The sequence below is a fragment of the Syngnathus typhle genome, linkage group LG10 (genome assembly GCF_033458585.1).
Source record: "Syngnathus typhle isolate RoL2023-S1 ecotype Sweden linkage group LG10, RoL_Styp_1.0, whole genome shotgun sequence".
Classification (NCBI taxonomy): domain Eukaryota; kingdom Metazoa; phylum Chordata; class Actinopteri; order Syngnathiformes; family Syngnathidae; genus Syngnathus; species Syngnathus typhle.
The window spans coordinates 6,432,691-6,459,541 of record NC_083747.1 but is presented as its reverse complement, the minus strand read 5'-3'; the positions used below and the strand labels follow the sequence as shown (position 1 = coordinate 6,459,541).

At 39.8% G+C, this 26,851-nt stretch overlaps 1 protein-coding gene across 6 annotated transcripts in view; it reads left to right on the top strand.

Annotated features, from left to right (window-relative positions):
- The window catches only part of irx2a (iroquois homeobox 2a), a 186,694-nt gene extending 164,260 nt beyond the window's left edge, over nucleotides 1-22,434 (top strand). For 3 of the 6 annotated variants that reach the window (XM_061289845.1, XM_061289844.1, XM_061289841.1), the window contains 4 exons: nucleotides 14,111-14,235; nucleotides 15,240-18,428; nucleotides 19,289-19,694; nucleotides 20,300-22,434. In XM_061289845.1, coding sequence (XP_061145829.1) covers nucleotides 18,189-18,428; nucleotides 19,289-19,694; nucleotides 20,300-21,165 — 1,512 coding nt within the window. In that variant the 5' untranslated portion in view covers nucleotides 14,111-14,235; nucleotides 15,240-18,188 and the 3' untranslated portion in view covers nucleotides 21,166-22,434. The remainder of the gene's footprint in view (nucleotides 1-14,110; nucleotides 14,236-15,239; nucleotides 18,429-19,288; nucleotides 19,695-20,299) is intronic. The other 3 variants (XM_061289846.1, XM_061289843.1, XM_061289842.1) reach the window with 2 other exon arrangements.
- Nucleotides 22,435-26,851: the final 4,417 nt, after the last annotated feature.

Here is a 26,851-nt window from a genome sequence, read left to right as displayed (position 1 = left end):
CTCAAACACAAAAAGACAAAATGGAGCCTCTTAACCTGAACAACAGCAGTACATACAGAAGGTTGTGTGAAGTCATAGTGAGCAGTCAGACTTAAGCGTTATCATATCTGCATTCTTTTCTCAACATTACGGTAGATCTTCTGCCTGTTAATGTAATACTATTAACCATACTGCTGCATGTGAATTGTATAAAGTTATGAGTGAGCGTTTTATTACCATACACGGTCAACTTATTTTTACAGTTGTATGACTGTTAAGAATGTTCATATGGTCATTTAAAACTGCTTGTATATAAGATTTTATGAGGGTGAGAGTTTGACCTCAGAACAGATTATTTCTATTTCTATTGTAGGAAACCAGAATGTGAACCTTTTGGAGTCACCTTGATTTCTGCATAAACACGTCATAAGATGTGATCTGACTCAAGTGATGAATGATTGCTCTTCCGCTATACATCACAATTGAGTTGTTTTTTTTTATATAGTCGGATGCTCTGGCTTTTTTGTTTGTCTCTTGTTGTGACTTAGCAATGAAGTGAAGTCCATCTTTCATGACTAATCCATACTTTTTTGTACACCTATATATTGTACTATATGATCAATAGCCAATGCATAGAATTGTTTAAAAGTAGCATTCCAAGCAAAGAAAACAGCTGTATATGTTGTATCGTCTCAGTAGAACTGCGTTGTTGGATGTGCATTGCAGTACATGTGTAGGCCGTGTACTCATGTACGCAATAGTACTCTGACATGTGATGTGGTTTTCTCGAAAGTCACAGCTAGCCTCAGTGACTTAACGGTTTTCAGTTTGCCACGAAAAGGAATTTTTTTTTCTGCAGATAAGGGGAACCAAAATGGAACAGGCGGGTGGTGTTAAGGTACATTTGACCTTTGGTGACAGTTGATTTAACACTGCTGCATTTATTCCCCCCCCCCCCCCCCCCCTTAAAAAAATATATTTCACAAAATTCCTCCTTTGGAACGGTACATTACCACATTTTTTACATGTCTTCAAAAATATCTCTGATGGACACACTTAATTTGTTTGTATCAATTAATAAAACGTCTGTGTCCCATTGCACGGTTCTTCTTCTGTTGCAAAAATGCTCTAGGCAAAATAATATAAGAAATCAATTAAAAAAGGAAACTGGAGAAAGAGAGCGAGAGAGAGGGAGAGAGCTTAATTACTCATGCTCGTGGATAATCCTTTATTACACCAAAACCAGTGGTTAAATCACTAAATGGCCTCCCATAAAGCACCATAACTTTCTAATCTGTTTATAATTACCATTTCAATGATCCTACACATTAACGTACGACCTTCAGGAACTCTGACCCAGTTCTAATTAGTGGTAATATCTGATCATTGCCGTATATGAAACTAGCCATGACCAAACAAATGGACCTCAGGTACAGCTAATTTCTAGAGCAATTACATTCCCGTGTTGAGGGATTTAGCTGATTATCTGCACAATTTCACACAGCTTTTCCCCCTGTATGAGTCGAAATGACATAACATTATGAAAAGTCCTTTTATTAAATGATATCCAGAGCGGGTAACTAAGCTGATGCGCTTCAGCTCAATCACGTTATATTCACAATTTGAAATGGTATGACTTATATTTTATTTGTAGGTGCGAAACACAATAACAATAAGAAAATAAAAGTGTCACAATGTTTTTGTTTGAGATAGTTGAGACATTTTGGTTTGGGAGCATATCAATGGCTCTCTAAAAGTATTAATTCAAAGTAATGTATCTATATAGTGAAAAAACAAACATGAGAATTATTCGGCAAAACCTCTTCTAATGATTAAATATTGAATTTATACAATCAAGTTTAATTTTTCCATCTTTGTAAACTGTGTAAATAATCATTAAATCGGCATGCCTTCGAAAGATTAAAATGGCATTTCCCTTAATCAAGCACTTAGTTTTAAGTCCTGCACAATGCACAAGGACAGTTTCTTCCCTCTCTTCCGCTGAGGGAGTCTAAATGCAAGTGCTATTCCTATTTCTACTGTATAATTAGATACAATGCGGGCATCGAAATAAAACGATTAGGAACTTTACCAGAGAGGAAATGAATGTCAACATAGAAGGTTTGAGGAAGCTGCCTGTGTGGTCCAAAGACACCAAGTCATACAGTATGTCCTCATTAGGCCTTTAAAAATGCAGACAGTGAAGTGTGCAGACAGGTGTAAACACCGAGTTCAAGGAGGGGCACATTTTCAAATCTAGCCATCAGTGTGGAACTTGAGAATTGCTGCAGGGTTGTATGACTGAAAACGAATTGCAAATGACAAAAAATATATTTATACTCTATCAGGGATAAATAAACGCTCAGCTTGAGCCTCAGCTGTGATGTTCATCACATTAACAAGCATGCTTGTTGCCAGCAGTGTGAGTTCCTCACTAAAAGTACACAACACACACACTAGTCAGAACATGAATGGTAACACTTACAATTAGTAACATATTTGATTGCCATTCTTATCAATCCTGCACAACACGGAGCTGATCAAATGAGCAAATTCAGTGGATTAATTAAAATATCTATTAGGGGCCTATGAATGTTAAGAAGAAAATAAGTAAGTAAAAGAAAATAAGTGTTCAGATATTTCAGAAAGTAAAACAACAAAAGGCATTTTGAATTCCCAACGGGTAGCAGTTTCTCTGATGCATGGAGGGAACTTAAAATCCAAATGAAGGACTATTATAACTAGAGCGCTTTAATTAAACCATACTCATAAATTATAGGAATATCATGGATGTAAACAAGAGAGAGGACATTTGGTCGAGGGGGGAAAAAAAGATTAGTCCAATAAAGCATTTCACTTAGGGTAGTAAAAAGCCTTTCACTCTAAATCCAGAGTGGGTGATCATGACGAGAGTGTGCGTGTGTGTGGGGGGACTACTTGGTCCACTTGCAAGGAGATAATTCCAAAAACGCACCCTTATACTGTAAATTGTCATCCCATCCTCCACTCATCCAAATGTGCATTTTTCCAATGCAGGAGAGGCCATATTCTAATGAAGGAGGGGAAGACCTTTCACACACACGTCAGGCTATAATGGGGAAAGCTTAGCATAACGTCCGTCTGATTTCCAATGCAAAATATTAGCAGTCAAGTTCAGTGTGCGGTGGCAGATTATACTTTATCCCTCTCACACACCACAGAGTTCTTTTACGCTCTGGCAGCATTTTTGCTTATCAGTGAAATGCAACAATCAACTTCTCACACATCCTCCCAGTCTTCATGGACACTTGAAGAGACTTCAAGAGGGACTGGGGAATGAGATGAAGAAGGTGTGTGTGTACCAAATGAGAAGCATGAAAAGAATGATCAACATTCAAATGTAGTCGTGATCCTCCCCAAACCTCAGCCACCACCCATTTTTATCCTTTGCCTCCATTTTTTCAGTGCATAAATCCTTAAACATCTTAATTGCTGTAAGCTTAGCTGTCATAAAAGGAATTACAAAGGCCTGTGAAGTCTCGCCACCCCCATCCACTAAACTATGATTTTCAGTCCTAATAACGCATCTTATGCAATTGTTTGTCATTGCACTGTTTTAGAGGCTGGAGCAGACCCCCCCCCCCATACCCATGTCCCCCTGCTATTCTTGTTATAGCACAATGGCAGTGTGACTGATGAGTTAGTGCATACAACAATAGATTTAGCATAGCACAGATAATTCTTTTGGCCTACTGAGTTCCCCCATAGTGTTGTGTGAATGTAGAGGGGAGAGATTTTTGTCCAGGGGTAATTTTCTCTGGATCTTGCAATGATCAATTCATCACCAGAAAACAACAATTGAATTCCCTCTCAACACATAGCCATGTTAATGTAAAATTCAATTATGAAATTAAATTGAAGACTAAACATAAATTTTTTGAGTTAAAATAAGCATCTTTCTTTAAACTGCAAGAGTTAAAGATGGTAGGGGGTGAGGATTATAGTCTCAATTTTGCAGTAAATAATAGTCAGAAATATTCACAAATATGTAAATGACGAAACATAATCAATTTGAGATTCTTATTAATAAATCTGACTTTTGTGCTTGCAGTCAACAATATACTAGAAGGTGTTTCATAAAAACAAGGGCAGGAATTTTATTTAGTAATGCATACTCAACAAAGAGCAGGTTGCTCCACTTTGATTTAATTGTAACACAAAACACCAGAGGGCTGCGTAAACACAGAGCGTGATGTGGTAGCGTCGCCAATTAAAAGCTGCTTGAGGTTAAGTCAAGGCCTGAGGGAGTGGAGGAAACAATAAATTATTTGGAGACTAAAAAGCAAAGTGTTGCCCAGTACAAAATGTATTGCGTTGTTTTAAGTCTTGACAAGTTATTTTCCCAATGAATTATACATGTGAGATTGTGCTACAACATGCATTGCCCAGTGAGCTGGAGATAATCCCGCAACAATGATGTGTATGACAAAACACAGCAAGAGATGGTTGCTGGATGGAGATGTGAAGTGTTCCCTGTCACATCGCTCTGCCATTATTGAAATACAATAAGCGATGTGGGATGTAGCAATACTTTGAATTATTGTGGTTTGACTTTATGGTGGCTCAGAATTGCAATGCGTCATACTGCAAGGGGGTGCTAAGAGATCAATGGCAAATCGATGAAACAAATGTAACCTTTTCATTTATAGACAGGTTTATTTTATTACTATTTTTCTTTTCATGACAATTTATGCAAATGAGTTTGGCATGCATTTCTAATCCATTTTTGATGACAATTGTCAAGCCAGGAAGAATAAGTCAACCTGAGAAGCAGCTATTGTGTTTGAAGTTTTATGCTCTGAGATTACAAATTTACAGTTGGCTATAGAGCGAGACACCTTCTCTCAGCAGCACACATATCCTTTTCAAACAAAATCCAGTCATGTACAGCCATTTGCAGTTGTCTACTTTCCCTATTTTTGTTTTCCAAAACATTAGTAGTGCAAACTGTAATGCGTGCAAATGGAATGCATCAAGCAGGCTCTCCCGCTTGTTTCTTTTCTTTCCCTCACGCTTCCTTCCTCACGCTGTATTTAGAAGGCGGGGGGGAAATCATATGGTCAGGCTTGTGCAAAGCCAGAAAATAATGGGATCATATTCCATTCTCTTCCGCCTATCAAAGTTTTACACAAAAGCTTCCAGTTTCAATACCCAGGAAATTCTAAAGACTTCTAAACACAAATCAACTTCGTTTGACAGCAACACAATGTGTATGTTTAGCGTCTTGTCTCTGAAGCCCCATCACAGCCTATGATTGCAACATTGGCTTAGCTTAACATTCTGCCAACTAGCTTGGACACAAGTTAAAGGACTGAGGTTTAGTTTACACAGTACAAAAGAACTCGATGGAGATAAGACACGTTAAGCAAAAGACATCTGTTTTTCGAGCTCTGTTGGGTTTTGTAGATTTCACAACTAAAGTCGCTTTGTTCCTAAGTGGAAAACAAAAATGAACAACTGATGGAAATTCCAAATTGTTGCGTTTATAAATTGAAAGCAGAATTACATTTACACGTATTGTTGTACCTAAATTTGATTTGTGTGGTTAATCGTGTCGATAAACCCATCTTAAGCATGATTATTTGACTTGATTTCGTGGCTTGCAATTCAGTGACGAAGATTTATCCGTAACAAGCTTTACCAGCAAAAGTAAAGTCTACTCTTCCTTTCTAATTGTGGCATTGCGTGTGGTCAAGGACATCCGCATAACACATTCAAACATCCTACAATGTTATTACACTTTAAATGGTGGGAGAAAAAAATTAGAAAACCAAACTAGACAGAAGTGCCCTCACACTTCAATCCAAACGCTCACATTCAGCAAGACGTGCACTTTAATAGATCATCCATACATCATGGCCTTGCTCTTCACTCTTACACCCTTCTTTGGGAAGCCAACATCTCCTGGGGTCAAAATGAGAGAGGGCTACCCGGGAGGAGACCGCGACCTGATGGGGTTGATTAATCTGCGGCAAGTATGGTTTGTCTTCTACAGCTGAGTGAACAACTTCATTTCGACTGATGAGTTCACTTTCAGGTCAGGGTTGTCCTCATCTGTGACATTACAAGACCTGCTCCATGTGAATTAATTCCTTTCAAGGTAAAAACAACAACGACATTGTACTGCAGGGAAGTGACTTGGGAGACATATTGCAATTAGACTCAAACAACGGAAAACACGTATGTTCAACTAATAATTATTATGAGGACACATTGTTTTTGTTTCTCCTGCACACCTGGCTTTGGTTAATGATGGACACGTGCAAATAGTGATGGATTTTTTTCCCTCAAACCCAAAAAGTAACTGACGATTGTTTCTAGTTGACTTCGCTTTATTTCATAGCGCAAGGAATTGGACGTGTTTAACACAAACATGTGCTTCAAGGGATGGATATCTTTGAGACTGTCTGCTCTGAAGCACAGAGACCATTTGCATTTCATATTACGGTCACAAAAACAAGGAACGATGTGATTGTTCATTTTTGCATGATTTTCCATCTGTTACCATCCATCTGAATTGTATATCTGGAAGAAGAAATGTTCCTAGTTTCTTTCTAATTCACCACTATTTATCTGCCTCCCCACCGCCACCCTTCCTTCACTTTTCCTATTTGCAGTCAATCATAAAATCATATCCTTACGTATATTTTCTTTGGAACTGGCCTAACAGGCATCATCACTAGCCAATATCATCAACATATTTAAATTCTTGCAATGTGCCCTGCGTGACTTTTGTGTATTAATCAATATACATAACACACTGACAAAAATATTCTATATTCAGTTGTGACAAAAAGTACAGGCATGATTAAGTGGAGCGTTTAAATGGAACAAAAATATTTCTAAATCAATGTCTCTCACTAGATGGCTTTTCTTTTTGTTTGATGGAAAAAGGTGCTTGCTTTATTGCAAATAAGGATGGCTGTGAATATATAGTCATGTCATTGGTCTCTGTTCTCGTCATGCTTTGAGGATTAATTGAATCTGTGTAGATTGCGATCATGGTAAATCAATAGAAAACAGTCCAGCTTCAGGGGTGATGACGTATGAGGATTCATTTCATTGTTTACCAAAGAAATGTGTTATAAAATAGGTGAAAAATGTTCCCCAGTGGAAATGTCTGTGTCTGCTGGTTTTGAAGAAATGCGGCATGTTATCTCCGGAGTGGAATATTAATTGCTGCAATTATTCAAATATGCAGCGAGCTCCTGTCTTCATTTATGTTTACAAAAGACAAGATGCAGCAAGTGAAAAGTTATTTGCTTCTTCATTCATTGTACATAAATCAGCATCATATTATGACAATCAGTGCAAAGCATTCCATGAAAAAAATGTAACCTGAAGTACAACAAACTCCCTCTATTTGTGGGAGGAAAGAGACCATGCTGGCCCATAAATGGCAAAAATCCACATGCAACTGACGGCCATTGCAATAACATGAAATGATATCATTTGATTTATTTGTTTATTTATTTTAACTTTTTTTTTTTCAATAAAACGTTTAAATGAATTAGTTTGTGGAGCAATGTACAAATACAAATCAAAGCCATCTCAATTACCACCATAGTTATTTTTTTCTCATTTGATTGTTTAGTATTTATCGCTGTTGTTTGAACAAATACTGACTGTAGTTCCAAAGGTTAGTGATAGACTATGGCGTGCTCAAATTCAAGTACAATCCAAGGTACATCATCACTCTTCTGATAGACCTGAGTCATGTACTGGGGATCCCTATTGACAGTTTCTCATTCTACCCTCACCTTAAACATTCTTAAACAATTGTGCTCTCTGAAACTCTTCAGGCCCTCTGCCATCTATTGAACTCAAGTCTGTGAATGGGTATTTCAGGTTTATTTATTTTTGGGCACCTGGGAGTCGGAGAAAGAATTCCCATGTTGGCCAAGTGGAAATGTCTTTCTTTGAGATCTGCTCTCTTCGGCCTCCCTTTTTTTAACTGTGTTTTCTAAACTGACTTTCTGTGAACAGTTTGCTCTCTTCCTCCTTCACTGTGTTGTGTTCTTCATGCATTTTTTAAAAGCAGTTGCTACATTCCACCGTGCACACCCAAACACACACCCGTTGATGCTTTCAGGCTAGTCAGCACCTGAATGTCAGTTATGGAAAGGAAAAGGTCCATGGACTTGCTCCTATTTGTTAACAAGGTTGGATGACATGACCGCATTAATGTCAGTTTGGTGTAAATTCACTGTTAAGAACACAAAGCTTTGATGAAGCCATGATTAATAATTCATCACAAATTTGCTCAACTGTATGTGCATCTAGACCCGTTCCTCAGCACAACTGAAAAGAGCCAAATCAAATGTGAAATTTTATGAAGAACATTTACTATGCGTGGAAATGTGATTGGCTGGCAGATTTTTTAACACAAGTAGATCATTGTCACGGTTTTTATTCTGGCAAGCATTCAACTTAGGTATGGAACCCATAGCATCGGCTTGAGAGTGCAGAGCAGCTAAAAGTTCAGACCAGCACTTGGCTTTCTAACCATATTGGAAGATACGCAAAGCCTTTACAACAAACCCGCATCAGTTATACATAACTCTAAATTCAGGTGAGAAAAAAACTTACAACCACTTCCTGCTTTGGCCATCATCATTTGGTATTGCCTGCTAATCCCCATCAAATCTTGCTCAGCTTTCAGGGTTGAATTGTACGTGTTTGTTTGGATGTCCACGTGTTGTTACACTACTTGCGTGTACGGTCAAAATATAAATCCTTGCCAAGACAGCAATCCGGTCTAAAAACACAGCACTAAATCCTTTAACCTTCAGAACGAGAGGGGGGTGGAAAATAACCCAGTGGGCCCCACATGGTGAAGTAGAGGGAGAGAGACGGACAAGACTAAGACCCCAACCAGACCAGGAGGCCACTGATAGTCATTCACCTCCATCCTCCTCAAGGCAGGAAAATGGATTTCTATTCCTGGTGGCCAGATATCGCTGCTCGTGGTTCATAGCCCCTTTTCAGGGCCTGCAGTTAACATCGCAAGCTGATGTCAGGATGCAAACACTGATCAGAGTCGGCGAGATGGTTCCTGATGGCCTTGCAATCTGCCAAAGCTGTGATGACTGCTTTGCTGATAGCATCGCAGTAAATTCTATCACTGTCACTCTCTGTTTCTATCCTGAAGCACTGCGATGATGTGCTGGCACATGTGTATATTTGTGTGCTTTTTCCAGCTGTCTGTGACTGACAAGGTATTTGATGGCTTTGTGCTGGCTTGTTGTGCGTTGAAGCTTAAAGTCTATCTTGTAGTTTCTTAAAATAATAAATAAAAGTTAGAATAACACTAATGACCTCTTAAAGTCCCCGTGGGGCGGTATCATTGTTTCTAAATACATATGAAGTGGAAGGGGGGACATTTTTTTTGTCGATTTTTAAATTTTTTAGACCAAGACTAGACTTTTGGAGGAAAGAGGATAAAAGGAGAAGCATTAATTATAACTGTTGATGGTGTTACATGCTAGGAGCAGCATGAAACACTTCAATTTTATGTGTTTGCCAATATAGATAAAAGGTTCTCTGCAAGTCACAACCATTTACGTTTATCCTTGTTAACGTATTCACTTTGTGCAATGTTCACTCACAATAAAACCAGATAAACATCATGTCCCATCCACTGGTGCAGGAGGCTATTCCATCCACTGCATTACATTTCCAGTAGCAGGCAGTTTGCTTCATCCTCCATACCATTAGGGCCATTAATGTTGACAGGATCAATACCTGTGTTTTGGCCCCGGTCTCCCTGCCAGAGATAGCATGTCACTGCTGACAGACAAATATCAGTGCTCTGCAGTGGAACGGAGGGGAAGTCCAGATACCTTTCTGTTAAGATCATCTAACATGGTATTGATTTGCCCCGTGCTAATCGTACATCAGAGCTGAATAAATGGCTCAGAGGCAAACCTTCCATTGTTCTTGACTGGGAGCTGTAATAAAAAAAGACATTTCTTTCATTGCTTGTAACTTGGGGCAAGTCACGTAATCGGGCCTTGATGGGAAAAGGTCTGGTTAGATTGAACTCCGTCAAAGTGGTGTTTTGGTAGTTTACTGATGATCGCATCCACTAAAAGAGAGAGGTGATAACATGCTCGGTGGTTTATGTTTTGGCAGTTGAGTTGTATCACGGTTTTGTTTATACACAAGATACACTAATTGATGATGAAAGCAAGCAATTTAAGGACTGTTGAGACAGTTATAGCCGCAGTAGTATCGCTAATGAGTCTTATTACTTGAACATGACTTGCGTCCCATATTTATTTATTTGTATTTTTTTTAATGAAAAATAATGTACGGTTTTTTATTCAATTTTTAATACTGCTTATTCTGGTCACGGGGAGATATAGCTTCTTCCAGGTAACTTTGATGAGAGGTGTACTAATAATATACAACGTAAATATTATTAATACAATTTTGCATAATAATTGTAATAATTAACAATATACCATATGCGTATATTTTCACATACTATATACTCTGAAAATAACAACAATAACCATGATAATATACTATCATAGCCAGTGTCGCTGCAACTCGTTCCTAAGCCCATTTGACGGACAGAACTGTGTTACTAAAATACAATTTTCATATCACAAAACGAATGAACCGAACTTTTACAAATATGACCATTTATATCAGCATCCAAAGAGGCTGATGGATTTTTAAGCAGATGGAGAGAAATGGAGTCTGGCTGCTGTCAATATGGTTGGAAAGTGCCAAATGTAAAAAGAAAAAAATCACAACCCTTTAGCCTGCCACACACAACAATGATTTTCTCCGACAAAACCTGCTGACCGGTAAATTATTCATATCCACGCTATGAATAAATAAAGTAAACAGGCCCCACTCTCAGTCAACAAATCTAGGAAGTATTTGCCCATTTAATCATCAAATTTTAACAGAAGCTGCAACACATTTCCTAAGCACTCAGGACTCCTGGGACAGTTGCAAACTTGATCAACTGCCAATAAGTAGCTGTGCTTGATTTTCATTATTGTCTCATCTGATTCCTCTTCCTCTTGTCAGGGCACAGACTCTCTTCTCCTCTGGTCTGACTTTGTTGGGCCCTATACACATTCTCATCAATTTCCAATTACCACTGACAATTTTCCATTGCTGCAACATATCTATATTAACTTTTTAAGATAGCTCTAGATGAGTCACTTGGATCAGCAAACCAGTGTTAAATGAATTTAATGTCACATATGCCTCTGTTCCTAATAGTCCCATTCTCTACATTTAAATCACCTCCAGTCCCAGATCTTTGATTGCAGATCAATGGCTGTTTGCTTGCTTTCAACATTCAGCATCAGTGAACCGCAACGCCACAAGGGCAAATGTTGAACAGGGAATTTACAGGTTTGCTATCGAGCCCTTTGAAACAATAAAAATGCCAGTGAGCTATTAAACAAACAAGAGAATAAAGTGGTGGTTTGTGGACCAAGATTAACATGCTAGATATAACATTGAAAGGTGTAATTATTCTTTGCTGACACAAATGTTTAGCCTCCAGAGTGGAACAGTGTTTACCACAAATACAGGCACTTTTTAGCTTGCAAATTGGTTATATCATTCTGTTGTATAAAAAAAAAACAGACACACACAAAGACTCTACCAGTCTCTATGGTGCCAAATTATGATTGCCAAACATATTACTATAAAGATGAGACTAGTTTGTTTTTGAAATATTTAGAACTGTTAGTATCCAGGCCTGCAGAGAAAATTGAGGACCATTTTAGCCCTTACTGCCAATTTCTGCCAACTTCTAACTGCAGAAATGATAGAAATCTCAACATTGAGCTGCCAATGTATTGAAGCCACAATATAGTAGATCCGGGGCCTTATTCATGTGTGTTAATTCGCAAACATTTTATGTGTGGACATCTGTGTGCGTGCATATGTGCTTGTGTGTGAATTTATGCGTTTATGAATGTCCATTGATGTACATGCTTATGGTTGGCACGTGTGTGCGTATACTGTAAGGTGTGTGGGTGTGGGCAAATGTGGTTCCGCCCGTGTCCATGTGCTTGTGTGTGCACTAGCTGGCATGTCAGCTGATGTCCCCAGTAATCCAGCAGTGGGCCTGTTGTGGATTAGTAACAGGCTCCAGGGGATGGGAATCCCATTCCCGTTTACAGCCCTCCCTGGCAAAAAGAAAGGGAGGGATGCCGTCTCTACACTACCTTCACACTGGTTGTTGCCTGAAGGTGTGCGTTCATGTGTGTGTATTTCGAGATGTCAAATGGATTGTATGATGAATGGCAAAAATTTGTTTCAAAACTTCTTTCTGCATTTTTAACAGATGCATCTATTTGGATGTATTTGGTTCTGCTCATTCACAACAAGCATCCATTTCCATCATTATCTTATTTAGTTCTTCAAGAGACTCATGCTGTCATTGTGAGGAAAAAATCAAAAGCATTCCTTGTCTTCCAAAATCCTCTCATCAAGGCATGCTGTTATTGTGCCTTTGTGTTACTATTAAATCAACTGCACACACATACACATTCTCAGCTCTGACCATGACCTGGCAACAACATGAAATTTCATCATGGTAGGATTTGTTTTGAAGTCATTGGAACAGTAACCACAAGAGCTGACCTCTTGAACTTTGAGATGCATCCTATCTCTTGTGTGTAACAATTTATGACACCTTCAATCCGAAGCTTGAGGAAAAAAAAATGTGTGCGATGTGTGTGTGTGCGTGCGTGTGTGCGTGCGCACGTGTGTGTGTTGGCTGAGACTTGCAACTGGATAACACAACAAAAGAGCTGCGGTGGCAAGTCCCCACACAGACATTATATGTCAGCATGACGTGAGCTTGTCCCCACTGTACAAAGCCATCCTCATTCAGGGCACCTAACCAAGGTCAACCTGGATTAGCCGCTAGTAACCCTATCAGGTCCAGCACAATGACTACAAAGCCCAGTGACACTGGCTGTCAGCAGACTCTTTCTAGGCAACCCTAGAAGACCGACCCTTGGCTGAAGAGCCAACAGAGAGGTTTAGTCAATTTCGAATTCAACCCCCCCCCCCCCCCCCCCCTCTTTTTTTTTGTCCCCTTTGCACCACCCTTTATTTACCTATTTTGATTTTTAGTAATTTGTTTGGTTATCAATCAGTGTGCCTGTCAGAAATGTCTTACTGCATATGTCGTAATTTGTTTGATATACTACTCAGTCACTAGTCTTCCCTTTTGACTCCTTCTGGCAAGTATTATTTTAGAAATCATTTATTTTATTTATGTATTATTTTATTTATTAATCAACTTTGCAGCCGTATTGAAAATGGTAGTCAAAGGATTTTGCTGCTTAGAGATGTTACCACTCAAAGCCAGAACTCATGGGATTAATACTGTACTGTTACATCATTGCAACTCCATTTTACAAATATAATTTGCTGAATTTATGGTTAATACGATGGTCACTTTCAATATGGCGAACGGAAAAGGGCCTCAAGCAGTGCAAAATGGCACGCTTGGCCTCGCCGATAAAAACAGATGTGGGTAGGTATAATTTCAAACTATTTAGCAACAATAAAGTTTGCGTTTTCCATCATGATTGGCACACATTTTTGCCCTTATTTACAAACAACCAAATGACACTCCCACTAACGGGAGCTTTAGAGCCGTCAATGCAGCATGTCTGAGGAATGATGCTGGAAGTTTGAGAATCTTGAGGAAAAAGGACCATCCAAGCAAAGGGAGAACATACAAACTCCAACAGAGATTTAAACGCTAATATCCTGACTGTGGGGCAGATGTGTTAACCACAAATGCGCCATGCTGCCACTTTGTGGTCAATGCACACAAACGTGCTTCACATAAAGACGGCCCCTGGCACTGACATGTTTATTCTTGGCCAACAAAATGAGTCACTATAGGAAAAACAACATGTGCTTTAGCTACAAGTGGAGTTGCTGTTTGTCTGTTTTTGGATTACACTTCAAGCACATCGGTTCACAGTTGCACTTTGTTCACTGAGAACTGTTTCCTCAACATCCATGTTAGTGAGGAGCATGTTAAACAAATCAAACCCTAAGACAGCACTGCTTTTTGATTTTTTTTTTCCAGAGCCAGGATAAACAAGAACAACAGCAACAACAGAGCGAGCGGCATAACATCTTCGAGGTAACGTGGCAACCGATGTTCTGCACTTCAGCACATCAGAGGCGCCCCATGTTTCAATCGCCCTTAAGGTACCCGTTTACAAAGTGATACAGCTTAGGGTTTTTTAACTCGGGGCGAGGGGCTGATTTGAAACCCCTTCTGCTGCCAAGCGCATGGACGGCTGCTGATTAGAAAGAGGGTTGGCAGCAGTGGGCAGATGCCAGGCGGGAAGAGAAATAGCGGTCTGTCCTCAGTCTTCCTCCCTTATTGACCCATCCCCCACAAAACCCACAGGGGGGAGGGATCAATTGCAAATGTATCACAATGCATTAGACGGGACTTTTCTGTGAAGACGGATATCTTTTGCAAGGTTTGAGAATTTCTTTCTATTGATTGCAAGAATTTTCTGGAGTGTTAGGATGACACGGCAAAGGTTCCACAATATTGGGATCACGAAGGCGTGTTGCTCCTTCATCTGCATGCCCACGCATACACTTGATCACAAACCTACATGCAGTGTATTGTGTTCAATTTTGGTATAGTGAACACTCATAAAGCAAAAACAAAAGACATTTTTAATTTTTTAGCTTTCTTGATTTCCGAAAAAAGGCAAATTTGTATGTGATTGAAACAATTCATAGACTTTTTCTTGGTATCGGGACAAACTGAATGTACTGTACTGCTCCAATCAGCAGCACTGCCATAATGAGAATCATTAATGTGAACATGACAAGCTTGGGCCTTAATCATATTGTTATAGTCTGGTACTAATTTAAAAGCAGCACAATAAAACTACATAGCTGTACCAGTCTTTTACAAACTATAACCTCACTTTCCCATGTTGTCAATGTATTATAATCTAATAACTAAATTAATCTGAGGTTTATAAAATAAAAAAGACAAATCAATATCAAAAACCATACATTAAACATTGTAAATAAGTAGGAAATTGGGCTTTAATGTAGTTGATCAGTCATTTGTAATAAGCCAACTCATATTTTGAAATTATTCCAATTTATAGTCTTCTAAGAGCTAAAAAAAAAAAAAAAAAAGTCAATATGGGTATTTAGGAATAATCTTTTTGTCCCCATAGGTGTCTGCTAGGTACACAGAGGTAATCACAGCTGAGCAAAAGACAAGGAAAGACACAACATTTTTAAAGAGTGAGCTTCTAATCTTTCTTTTAAAAAACTTGACTTTAATTTTAATGTGCATGGCTTTTTGTTTCCTATTGTATGCAATACCAGGATTGTGCATGACTGGCCTCCAAATTCGACAAACATTTGAGTTTCAGAATCATCTAATTGACAATAAAATAGTTTTACAGTCAATATAAGATACAAAGTCACACAGGTAGTTAACCTAATTTTGTATCCCAATGTGGCTGTCTCACTGTCGGACACCGATTTACTTGAGCTTTCCTTCTTCCTGCCTTTACTGTCTCTAAATTCTGCACTGTCTTTGTTGATCTGTCTGTCTCCCCCACCGTCTGTCTGTCTGTCTGTCTGTCTGTCTGTCTGTCCATCTCTCCATCTCTTCTCTCGCATCTCGTATATCTCCATCAGGCAGGGACGAAAATATCTGAGGAGCTGCAGTCTGACTGAAACTGAGACCTGGAATGTACTCCTATACCGTCACACAAACACACACACACACACGCACACGCACACACACACGCACACACACACACACACGCACGCATGTGCTACACAACAGGCAGACAGGTGCACTTCCAAACTAACAATATAGCCTACTAATGGTTACTCACTCGCACACACATAACGCACACGCACGAACACACACGCACACGTCTCAAAGCGCTCACGTGCAAACTCCTGTCCACGCTCCATGTTTGGCCTGTAGTCTATGAATAGAGGAGACAGTGCCCCCTGGTGCGGTTACAACAGTACTCCTTGACATCCATATCCCGATTAATTTGGAATTCAATTCAAAATGTAAATTATCCATAATTTACAAAAAATATTATGCTGCTTTTTGGGGGGATTGTCTATGTGTCTTATTGTGTTACAGCATCTTACTGAAATATTCCCACTGCGGGACATTTGAGTATATCAAGGCGTATTCTATTATAAATACAGAGAAAGCATAAAACATTATCTTCACAAAAAGTGTCATTTGTTATAGAGTTTGCATTTCATTGTTGTGCAGTATATTATATGATGTGAGTGTATTATATGTCTGTCAAGACGCTGTGTCACAAGCTGTCTTATTAGTAAAAAAAACATCGGGTACATTCATAGAAATGGGTCAACATAGTTAATCACTGAGTGGTGTAAGTGAATGAACAGAGTCAACATTGATAAAATCAGCATCTCATTGTGGTTTTTTTTTGTAGCATTTTCTTGTGTAAAACATCATCGCAGTTGTCAATTTAAGGGTGTGGTAGCCCCATCTACCTTTGTGTGCAACAATTAGTACTGCTTTAGTGCATTAATGTAGACAGAAATTAGGCTACACCCTTAATTTTGTCCGTTGTGCATAATATGATGAAACACATCTTTGTGTGAGTAACATTTAATGGTTTTTTTTCTTATAGTGTACTTTTTGTTCAGTGTAGCAGAAGCTTTGTGTTCGAGAGTTACTTGTCATTGTTGCCAGCAGGCAAACTGCACTGTATATATTTAAATAACGGCTGTTTGCTGTTTACAAGTCTGCTAGACCACAATGCACTGGGGGGGACAAGGACCTGATGGATGAATACTGATGAGGAAGACTGCTTGGCCACTCTCTTCATTAGTTAGTTGCCACCTTGAGTGCTGTCCGAGGCTGCCTCAGGTTACATCTACCACAGAGGTCATAATGCCTTTAATCACAATAATAAACGACGAGGAAATATTTACTTTGCGCGTGGACAAGTTCAAAGCGCACATACATGAATGCAGGCACGAACGCGCACGCACTCACACACAAAAGATGTAGTGCGCAAAAACTTTTGTGACTTTTTGCACATACGATTGGATTATAAAACGAATTTATCAAATGATTTTAAAACGCTTCTACTAATAAATGCATAATTTATTGAAAATATGGAACAAATGGAGGACCCATGAACGCAGGGACGCCTCCCTATTGCACGATACTCAAGAGACGCGCACGCACTGGACGTAGCGCGCACTGGACGTGGCGTGTACGTGGACCAGCTGCAAGTTTTCATTTTATAGCTTATCTGCCATTAACACCGCCTTTCACTCGCTCGCACGCTCTCTCTCTCTCACTTGTAGTTCTCAGTGTATATTTGGATTCGTTTGAATCCAGTAGACAGACTATCGAACTGAGTAAACAATAGGTCAAGACAACTCGTTTAAAATTTGTTTAAAAGGTGTTTTAAAAGGCCTGTGGTGAAAACAGTTCGTTTATATTAACGTGTTATTCTAAAAATTGGGTATGATAATAATAATTTAAAAAAATCAAAACATCTTTGAGTGCCTCCGTTTCTGTGGATCACCTGGTTTGCATTAACGAATTGATGTATGTCTGGTTTTGTTTAAGACAAAAAGTAAATTCCAAGAAAGAGCACAGACCACATGCTGGCTGCAGCCCTGCATTTCTTGCAGTGGGCACTTTTTTTTGTTCCGAGACTCTTTTCGAGGCAAAAGGGGCGGGTTGGATATTCAGATGAGCCGGAGTGACAGCTCCAGTTCCCCCCAATGCCGCGTGTGTGTATATGTGTGTGCGCGCGCGCGCGCATGTGTGTGTGTCCAACTCCATCGGCTCCTTCCCTTCCAACTCCTCACATAGCGCTGCGTACTAAAAACACCGGACGCTAGGGGATCAAGACGCGCGCCACCCAGCCTCTATTGGGCTCTTTGACAAACCTTACGGTGTTTTGCCACAAAGGGGGCTTTGGAGGGTAGACTTTTTTTTGGGGGGGGGGTTCAATTATTTCACTGTCTGATGTGACTGTTTGCACCGCCGGTTATTGAGTCGATTGTTAGCCGCCCTGTGCGCATTCCCCCTTCCCCTTGTGCGCCTTTTCCCCTCCTAACGCGTTTGGATCGGCTGTCTACCCCCACGCGCACCCATGTCTTATCCTCAGGGTTACCTCTACCAGCCCCCGGGCTCGCTGGCTCTGTATTCGTGTCCGGCTTATGGGGCCTCGGCTCTGGCCGCTCCACGGAATGAAGATCTGGCGAGGTCGTCTTCCGGCTCAGCATTTAGCCCGTACCCTGGATCGGCGGCTTTTTCCGCCTCGGCCAGCTCGGGCTTCTCCAGTCCGCTGTCATACTCCACGGACCCTGCCACGGGATTCCCATCGTACATGGTAAAATATATCTTGATATTGTGATTGTTCAAGAGAGGCACGCGGATGCAGATGATCCAAAAGTGCGCATCGGGGCAGATTTTAATTATTTTTTTTACTTAACTCTCCCTTCTATAATTATAAGGGAACTTATCAGTTAGTGTCCTAACGTTCAAATTAGCGGCATATTAATTTTAAATGGGAGTTTAAAGCATGGTTGCGAGTTGCACTGGCTTAACAGTCAATGCGCAGCTAATTATGTAAAACTGAATACCCAGCGAGGGTATTCATTTAAGCTTTCCTCTCCCAACAGTGAATTTATGGGTCGGAGGAAATTAATACAAAGCAACCAAACGCACTTTCTGGCTCTGCAGCTATTAGAAGTCGTTAAAACCACACTGGGACGAGTGATGTTGATATTTTAAAGGAGAGTGAAATAAGGCTTGCCCCCTCGAAGCGCTTTAGCAGCGGTTAATAGATGCAATTATAAATATATTTATACTTGTTAGCGTCGCTTGAAATAAATGTGAAAATTGATTTATGAAATGTAAGTAAAATGATTATCCAATTTTCCTGTAATGGTTAAGTTACTATCAAGTATAGTGAAACATTACAAATAGACACAATGTTAATACCTATTTATCTATTTATTTATTCATTTATAATTCATTGATTTTTTTTTGCATAGCATTCAAAGTTTAATAACCGTGCTAATTAACATATTTGATTTTTCCTGGTAATTGGTAATGAGCTGCATGGTAAAACAATGTGAGTTTTCAGCTTTGCGTCATGTTTTGCATTAAATAAGACAATAGATAGTCGTGGCGCAGTTGTGTCTTAGAAAAATAAAAATTTTAATTCAAGCGTCCCCCACTCCCCAGAGTTCTCCATATGAGGCACACACGACAGGCATGGCGGGGGCGTTAAGTTATCACCCCTACGGGAGTCCGGGGTACCCCTATCAGCTCAACGACCCGGCTTACCGCAAGAACGCCACTCGGGACGCCACGGCCACCCTGAAGGCCTGGCTGCAGGAGCACCGAAAGAATCCTTACCCTACCAAAGGGGAGAAGATCATGTTGGCCATCATCACTAAGATGACGCTGACTCAGGTCTCCACTTGGTTCGCCAACGCCAGGAGGAGACTGAAGAAGGAGAACAAGATGACATGGGCGCCCAGGAATAAGAGCGAGGATGAGGATGAGGAGGATGGCGACGGCGAGAGGAAGGATGTGGAGCGATCCGAAAAGAACTTGGATAACAGCGAGGCTTCGGCCGAGGATGAAGGTGGGCTGGACAACACGTGCATCTATTGGACTCCGACAACAACACTAATCATTGTCACTTTTAAAGATAAGAATAAAATGACTGAATTGTTTCTCAAAATATTTTGAACACAAAAATCTGATTCGGTGGCCAATTAATTGACGCCATCATTTGAGTCACCTTTTCATCCGTCGAGAAATTCAAGATTTATCTACGTTACACATATTGAAAAAGATCGGTATTGGACTATTCAGAACGTGACATTAAATAATATTTATCATAAATTATGACGATAATAATATGCGTTATTTAAAGCGAACAAATTAACCTGACAGTTGATTAAAAGGAAATGGACCAAGACTGATAACTCATTGACGATGTGAAAATACAAATAAATACCTCCGTTCATTCGGTAAAATCATTGAAATAGCTGACTCAAAAATACTGCAAAAAAACCCTGACCATTAAGAACATTAAAAAATAATACAAAAAACATTGTAAAAATGAACAATTATAAGCCACGTGGCATTTAATGATTACATTGCCTGCGAGCATCTTTATTGATTTCACATACGACAATTGATGCTTCACGTTTTCATTCCTATTTCCGATCACTTTGTTCACAGGTATTAGTTTGCAAGTGGACACTCTGACAGACCACTCGTGTTCTACCGAGTCAGACGTGGAAAAGGTGGTGTGTCGGGTGGGAGATTTGGGCTCTGATCAGGCACGGGACAAATGTGAAGATGACGTGGAGGAGCAGAACCACGCCTCTCGCTTTCAGCTCTCCCCCAAATCGGTCACAACCTCGCCTCTGATGGGAGTCGAAGCGCCGGTTTTCACTCATCAGCACCATCACCTACATCGCCTCCAACATCTCCAACGCGAGGATTTTGCTCGGAGCCTCGGCATGTGCAACACTATTAATGCCAATAAATCCTGCATTGAAAGTAGACCCTCCACGGGGGCTTCTCAGAACCCCAAACCCAAATTGTGGTCACTCGCGGAGATTGCTACCTCAGACCCAAAGCAGCAACAGGGGCAACAAAACTGCCCCTCCTCCTCTTCTATCAGCGGGGGACTTCTGACTCCCCCGACTCCCTCCACAGCCTCCCCGTCTGCCACTTCACCCTCTCTCTACGCGACCCCCTCCCTCATCGGAAGACCTATTTATTACACTTCGCCCTTTTATAGCAATTACACAAACTACGGCAACTTTAGCCCACTGCAGGGCCAAAGCATACTGCGCTACTCCAATTCTTCCGGGGTAAGTCTGGCTGCAGCAGCCGCCGCCGCAGCCGCTGCAGCCGCCGCAGCCAGTGAGGGTCTCGGCTCCCACCAGGGCTCTCCGGAGGCCGGCGCGCAGCCGAAACAACTCAGACCCGACTCGCCCCTGCTTAAAATAAACTCAAACCAGACTGTTGGTGGTGTAGAGCAACATCAAAAACCGCATTACAGACCAGCAAATCTGGAGGCAAAGAAGGGCACGTAATTGATCGTGAGCAAGTGAGTTATCTTTAGATTGTATTTTAAACACACAAAAGCTGGGAGAAGACATAGGTCACTTGTTTTAAATGAGACACCACTTCTTTTTTTTAACGCGTGTTCTCACTGAGAAGATCATTACTTTCTCATTATAATTTTTCTTTTCCATTGAGCGCGACAAACGCATAAAAACGCGCTTATTTTATTTGTGAGTGAATTTGAACGACGCAAATTAAAATACATTTTGCAGGAAAAAATATACTATATAGTTTGATAGTTTTATTTGTTCGGGTTGAAATGTGCGTGCAGCGTGCACCTAGTTAATGACTCAAACTAACGACAAATAGACCCACGTCAATATGTGCTCACGTGCAACAAGTGAGTCCGATCAAACTTGGGGACGGTGCATTTATCTTGCTGGTTGCCATCGAGGATGATCCAACACTTGCATATATGCAAATTATGTATTTCCACCGACTTCATAAGCATGGTATGATTTGGGAATTTTACTCTGGACTGGCCATGTCCTGTAATTTTTGGCGCAAGTGACTGTCCCGCAGTCTTTATATTTATTTCCAACTTCTGCAGGTAGGTGTCACAATTGCTTTGAGTTGAAAAGGCAGAGTGGACACCACATTTTAGTGGCGTGTACACGTTTTGGCTCACACTAAAGGTCTCCAGTGCCACCATATAGCCGAACTTTCGACAGCGCACACATTTATTATGTTGTTAATGTTTGATATGCTTTGCAGTCACTTTATTGTATGCTATATTATTATTTGACCTGTGCTCACTGTTTTTCAGTTTTCCCAACATATGTGATTATGTTATTTCTCAGGTTTCTCTTGGTTTGCTATTTCAGTACATAGTATTTATGTGTGGAAACATAATTTGGCTTTTTTGTCCAACCTTTTTTAAACATTAATGCAAAGAACGAGCCAGAAGAGAACCTGTGTGGACTTCAAAGTAGAAAAGCCTACATTTGATATTTATTTTTTTAAATAATGGCGAAATTATGCCTATAATTTATGCAAGTTGTATTGCAAAAATCAGTGAACAAAAACTGACATCTGTCGTCTGTTTTTTTCTGTAAATATATACAGTATAAATATATATAGATATATGAACAGTTTTTATTTGGGACAAGCAACACAATCTTATGAGGATTAGGCCTACTCCTGATAATTTATACATTTTAATGTAAATAAAAATGAAAACGGGCGCTGGCGGAATACTGTGCTTGTGGCAATTCAAAGTATAGGAAATATTAAACTGTTTTCCCAACTGCTATATTTTCAAGAGTCCTTTTATTCTATCACTCAATTATCTATCTATCTCTATCTCTATCTCTATCTCTCTATCTGTTCGTCCATCCATCCTTCTGTTTCTGTCCATCTATTCGTCCGTCCATCAGCACCATTCTCTTTTTGCCCTTTTGCACATTTATTTGAACATGTGATTAATAAAGCCACTGTGGGACACATCAGACGTTTCTCCCAGTGGGACTCATCCCAAGAGCTTTTTTAGACTAGTCCATGCAGGGTGGGTCTACCCTGCCTGCTTCATTATAACTACATGGCACTGAGCGATCCATAAGACTCTATCTCAACATCTGCCAGCTCCAATGGGCTGTGTGATGGGTCCTAATAGGACAGGCTTTCCTCTGCTTCTCATCATGGCTGCTTAAAATGGCCTGTTCTCGGCCTCAGCTAATTAAGCACTTTAGGGATGGAAAAACATAGGTTATTTGCAGTGGTATTTCTTAGGTGTCTGTGTTGAAGTCAATATCAACTGTCTATCATTTTGATTTACAAAGCTCATTGCTGCAGTTTAAGGGCTAATTGTGTATTTTGAATTTGAGAATAGACGAGTCTTGCCCAAATCACACTCTCATTGGTGTAATATTTGGGTTTGGTGGTGGAAAAAAATGACAATATTTTACTTCTCTTATTTCAGTCTAAATGCTTTCATAATGTGATGCTTTATTTGAATGCATGCTTTATTGTCAGGTGGGCTCTATTGGGGACTCAACATTTAACACCAGAGGTAGTTTACGGAGTAAATAGGTAGTCTGCCTTTTACTCTCCCACTCCCTTCCCTTCTCCAAATTACTGCCGCTACCTCCAAATGTCAACATTTGTTCCCAATAAAGATAGTTATTGTTACTGTAAAAAATGTCTCGCCACCGGTCTCCTTTGAACACATGAAATGAGACTCCTACCCTGCCTCTGTGTTTGATTGGGAGCAGTGGCAGGTGAAAATGGGAGCAAGGCATTCATTGCACATAACAGAGCTCAAGCTGTGAAGTCTGTTGTGAATTTATGTCACAATTAGTCACAATTGTACAGAGGCTCCTCTGTTTCCTTTTCAAGTAACTATTTGCAGAAGAACTCAGCTTGACCTTGAGTCAGTTCACATTGATCTTTAAGGCCAGGGCAAAACCGACAATTTAGTGCCCTGCCAAGGCTGGAAAATGTAAGAACGATTCACCTTTGTTTTAGAGAAAAGGAACAATTCATCTAAATATTCTTTGACTCCTACCCGTGCACATCAAACGTTATAATGCTATCATATAGTTTACCAGTGAGAGTATGTTCATCCATACTAATGACTAGTTGTCATTGAGAGCTAAATAGATGTTATCTGAGTGCTCATGGCTTCATGCGAGTGTAGACTGTAGAACAAGTGGACTCATTTCCCTTATCGTTAATCAAATAAGCAGCTCATATATGCAGATAATTTATGAGCTCTTTGTATCCTTTTATCTTCCATCAACCCTTTCTCCTCTAAAATGCTTAAGACATTAATCTCTGACGCTCACCTGTGTACCAATCGGCCGACAAGTATTATTACAGCAACAACATATTCCACTTGAACGTTGTGTAATAATTTTCAGTGGCTCAAGTTGGCATATTGAATTAGAGCATGTAATAATATTTGAAGGGGAACAAAGTCCAGGCACATTTTCATTGACACAATTGTAGTCACTCGAAAACTCTGAAATTTTATTTCATGACACATTTTTGGGTGCGTGGAATGTTGCTATCTATCACATATAGCAATTTGTTTGCGTGAAAAGGGACATAGGGGCCTACTGGTTGACACATCCACCTCAGAGTTCAAAGATCGTGGGTTTGAATACGGGCTCTAGCCTTCATATGTGGAATTTGTATGTTCACCCCGTGTTTGAGGGATTTCGCTGGGTACTTAAGTTTCCGCCTACATTCCAAAACAAGTATTTTGAAGGCAAAAGACGAAAACGATATAAAACATAAATCATCATATCACCAACATAGCAAAAATATCTCTAGCGTTGCTTATATGTATGTATTTGTACCTCAGCAGTAAATGACACACATTGAAATGTGTTTTCAAAACAACAGACACCATGTAGTATATTATTATATCAATAAAAATTATTCTTCACCAAAAAAGCAAGTCAGATCAGTTAAAACTCATGGGAAACCTTTATATGCTGTCAAACAACCATTCATTCATTTTCTATACTTTATATATGGACAGAGAGGACTGTTTTATTGTCAGTGGAATGCGCTAACCACTCGGTCACCATGCCATCCCTACATATTTCACCTTTTATTGGACTTGTGCAGAAGTGGAACTAATGCAGGGGTGGGAGAGAGTCTGCAAAACAAATGGCAAAAAAAAAAAATCAGTTACAGATGTGTTTAATAGTGCACATCAAAGTAAATGAGGGACTTTAAAAATGAGTTTGAGGTCTTGTCCTCTCATAAAAGTGTCAACCCAAATATTCACAAAAAGATGATCAAGGGGAGTAAGAAGTGCACATTCTGACACACAAGCTTTCAGATATGTATATAAACATGTACCCTTACACACTTGCATGTCACACACCCCCACACTAACACATATTCACAAACGCACGCATGCACACACAAATTCACGAGTACTGAAATCGCTCAAACAAGGCCATTAGAAGACCAGACTTCCACCACTAATTGACAGTTATATTTAATGCCTGTGGTGAGTAAACACTTCAGGGTAGTGCACTGAACCTTTGGGCTATAAATCAGAGGAAAACTGGATGGACAGGAAAACTCTCCCTAAGGTAGTGGTAAAAGGTGAGGCGGTGCCAAACACATAAAATTAAGTCATTGAGTTAATGTCTATTATTGCACACCCGTCAGTCCATCTGTAAAGTGTCTTTTATACTTTGTCAATACTATTATGGTGTTTTATTGCTCATAAAGATGTTTCTGTTTGCATAGTAGCAGGATCTAATGCATCTGTCCATCCATTTCCTGGACCGTTCTATCCTCACAAGGGCATGCTGGAGCCAATCCCAGCTGACTTCGTGGCGTAAATGCAGGACACCATGAACTCATTGCCAGCCAATCACGGGGCAAACATAGACAACTAACCATTCACACTCACAATCACACCTAAGGACAATTTGTAGTGGAAAAATTGGCCAAACATGCATGTATTTGGAATGTGAGAGAAATGTGGACAAAATCCACACAAGCATGGGGAGCACACTCCGGAATCAGAATCAAACCCTGCACCTCTGAACTCTGAGGCGGATGTGGTAACCAGTGCATCACCGTCCTGCCCTGGATATAATGCAAATAAGTATAAAAGACACACACATGTATGTTGTGTTTCGAGGAGCAAGAGCATAGTACAAAGCTGGTTATCAATAATATTAAATCAACAACAACTGTAGGTTGTTTTATTTCTGTGCAATGCAGATAAATATATTTTTTAATTGTAGCATATCAGAAGACTTCTGATTGCATGTTTCACTCAAATACACAGGAACATAACTATACTCACTACTATGATACGTGTCAAGTGCGGTTAACATGCAGCTTGCCCTCCGAGCTGGATTGCAAATTGACAGCTTTTAGATAAGTGAGTCCAACAGCCGACTGAAACAGACAAGTGAAATGTCATTTTCTCTTCCTATCTATCTCAAGTGTTTTATAAATGAGCTTAACATGTCTGCGTAGAACTACCAGTGTAGCCCAGCTTCCCATCCCACCATGTACCCTGCCCCCCTTCCCCTCCTTCACGTAAGATGTGAGGCACATGGGGAAGTGATTAATGTTAAATAGTATCTGTCAGGCTAATTAAATAAAGCTTTGCTCAGAGCCAACTCTTTAGTGCCATGACTTTTCACTTAAATTGAGAGCTCTCACTCTATAAGCTATGTTCTCAAAACGGTATAATGAACTACTGCATACTGCATCATACTGCATTTAATGCATATATATATATATATATATATATATATATATATATATATATATATATATATATATATATATATATATATTTTTTTTTTTTTTTTCGTCCGTAATGTTCGGACTATAAATCGCGTTTTTTTTTCATAGTTTGGGTGGGGGGGCGACTTGTACTCAGGAGCGACTTATATACATATATATGTTTTTTTTTCACTTTTTGGGGCATTTTATGGCTGGTGCGACTTATACTCCGGTGCGATTTATAGTCCGAAAATTACGATATATATATTGCTCACAAAGGTGATTGGAAAAAAAACAACTCACGCAACATTTATTGATTATAACTAAAATAACTGGAGGGGAAAAACTGTCAAATGGATTATTCAATGGCTGTTGAACGTGCAAATGCAATGTAGTGTTTCTTGGAGGTCTGACGTACTTATTGTGTCTCCATTGCAAACTAAATGA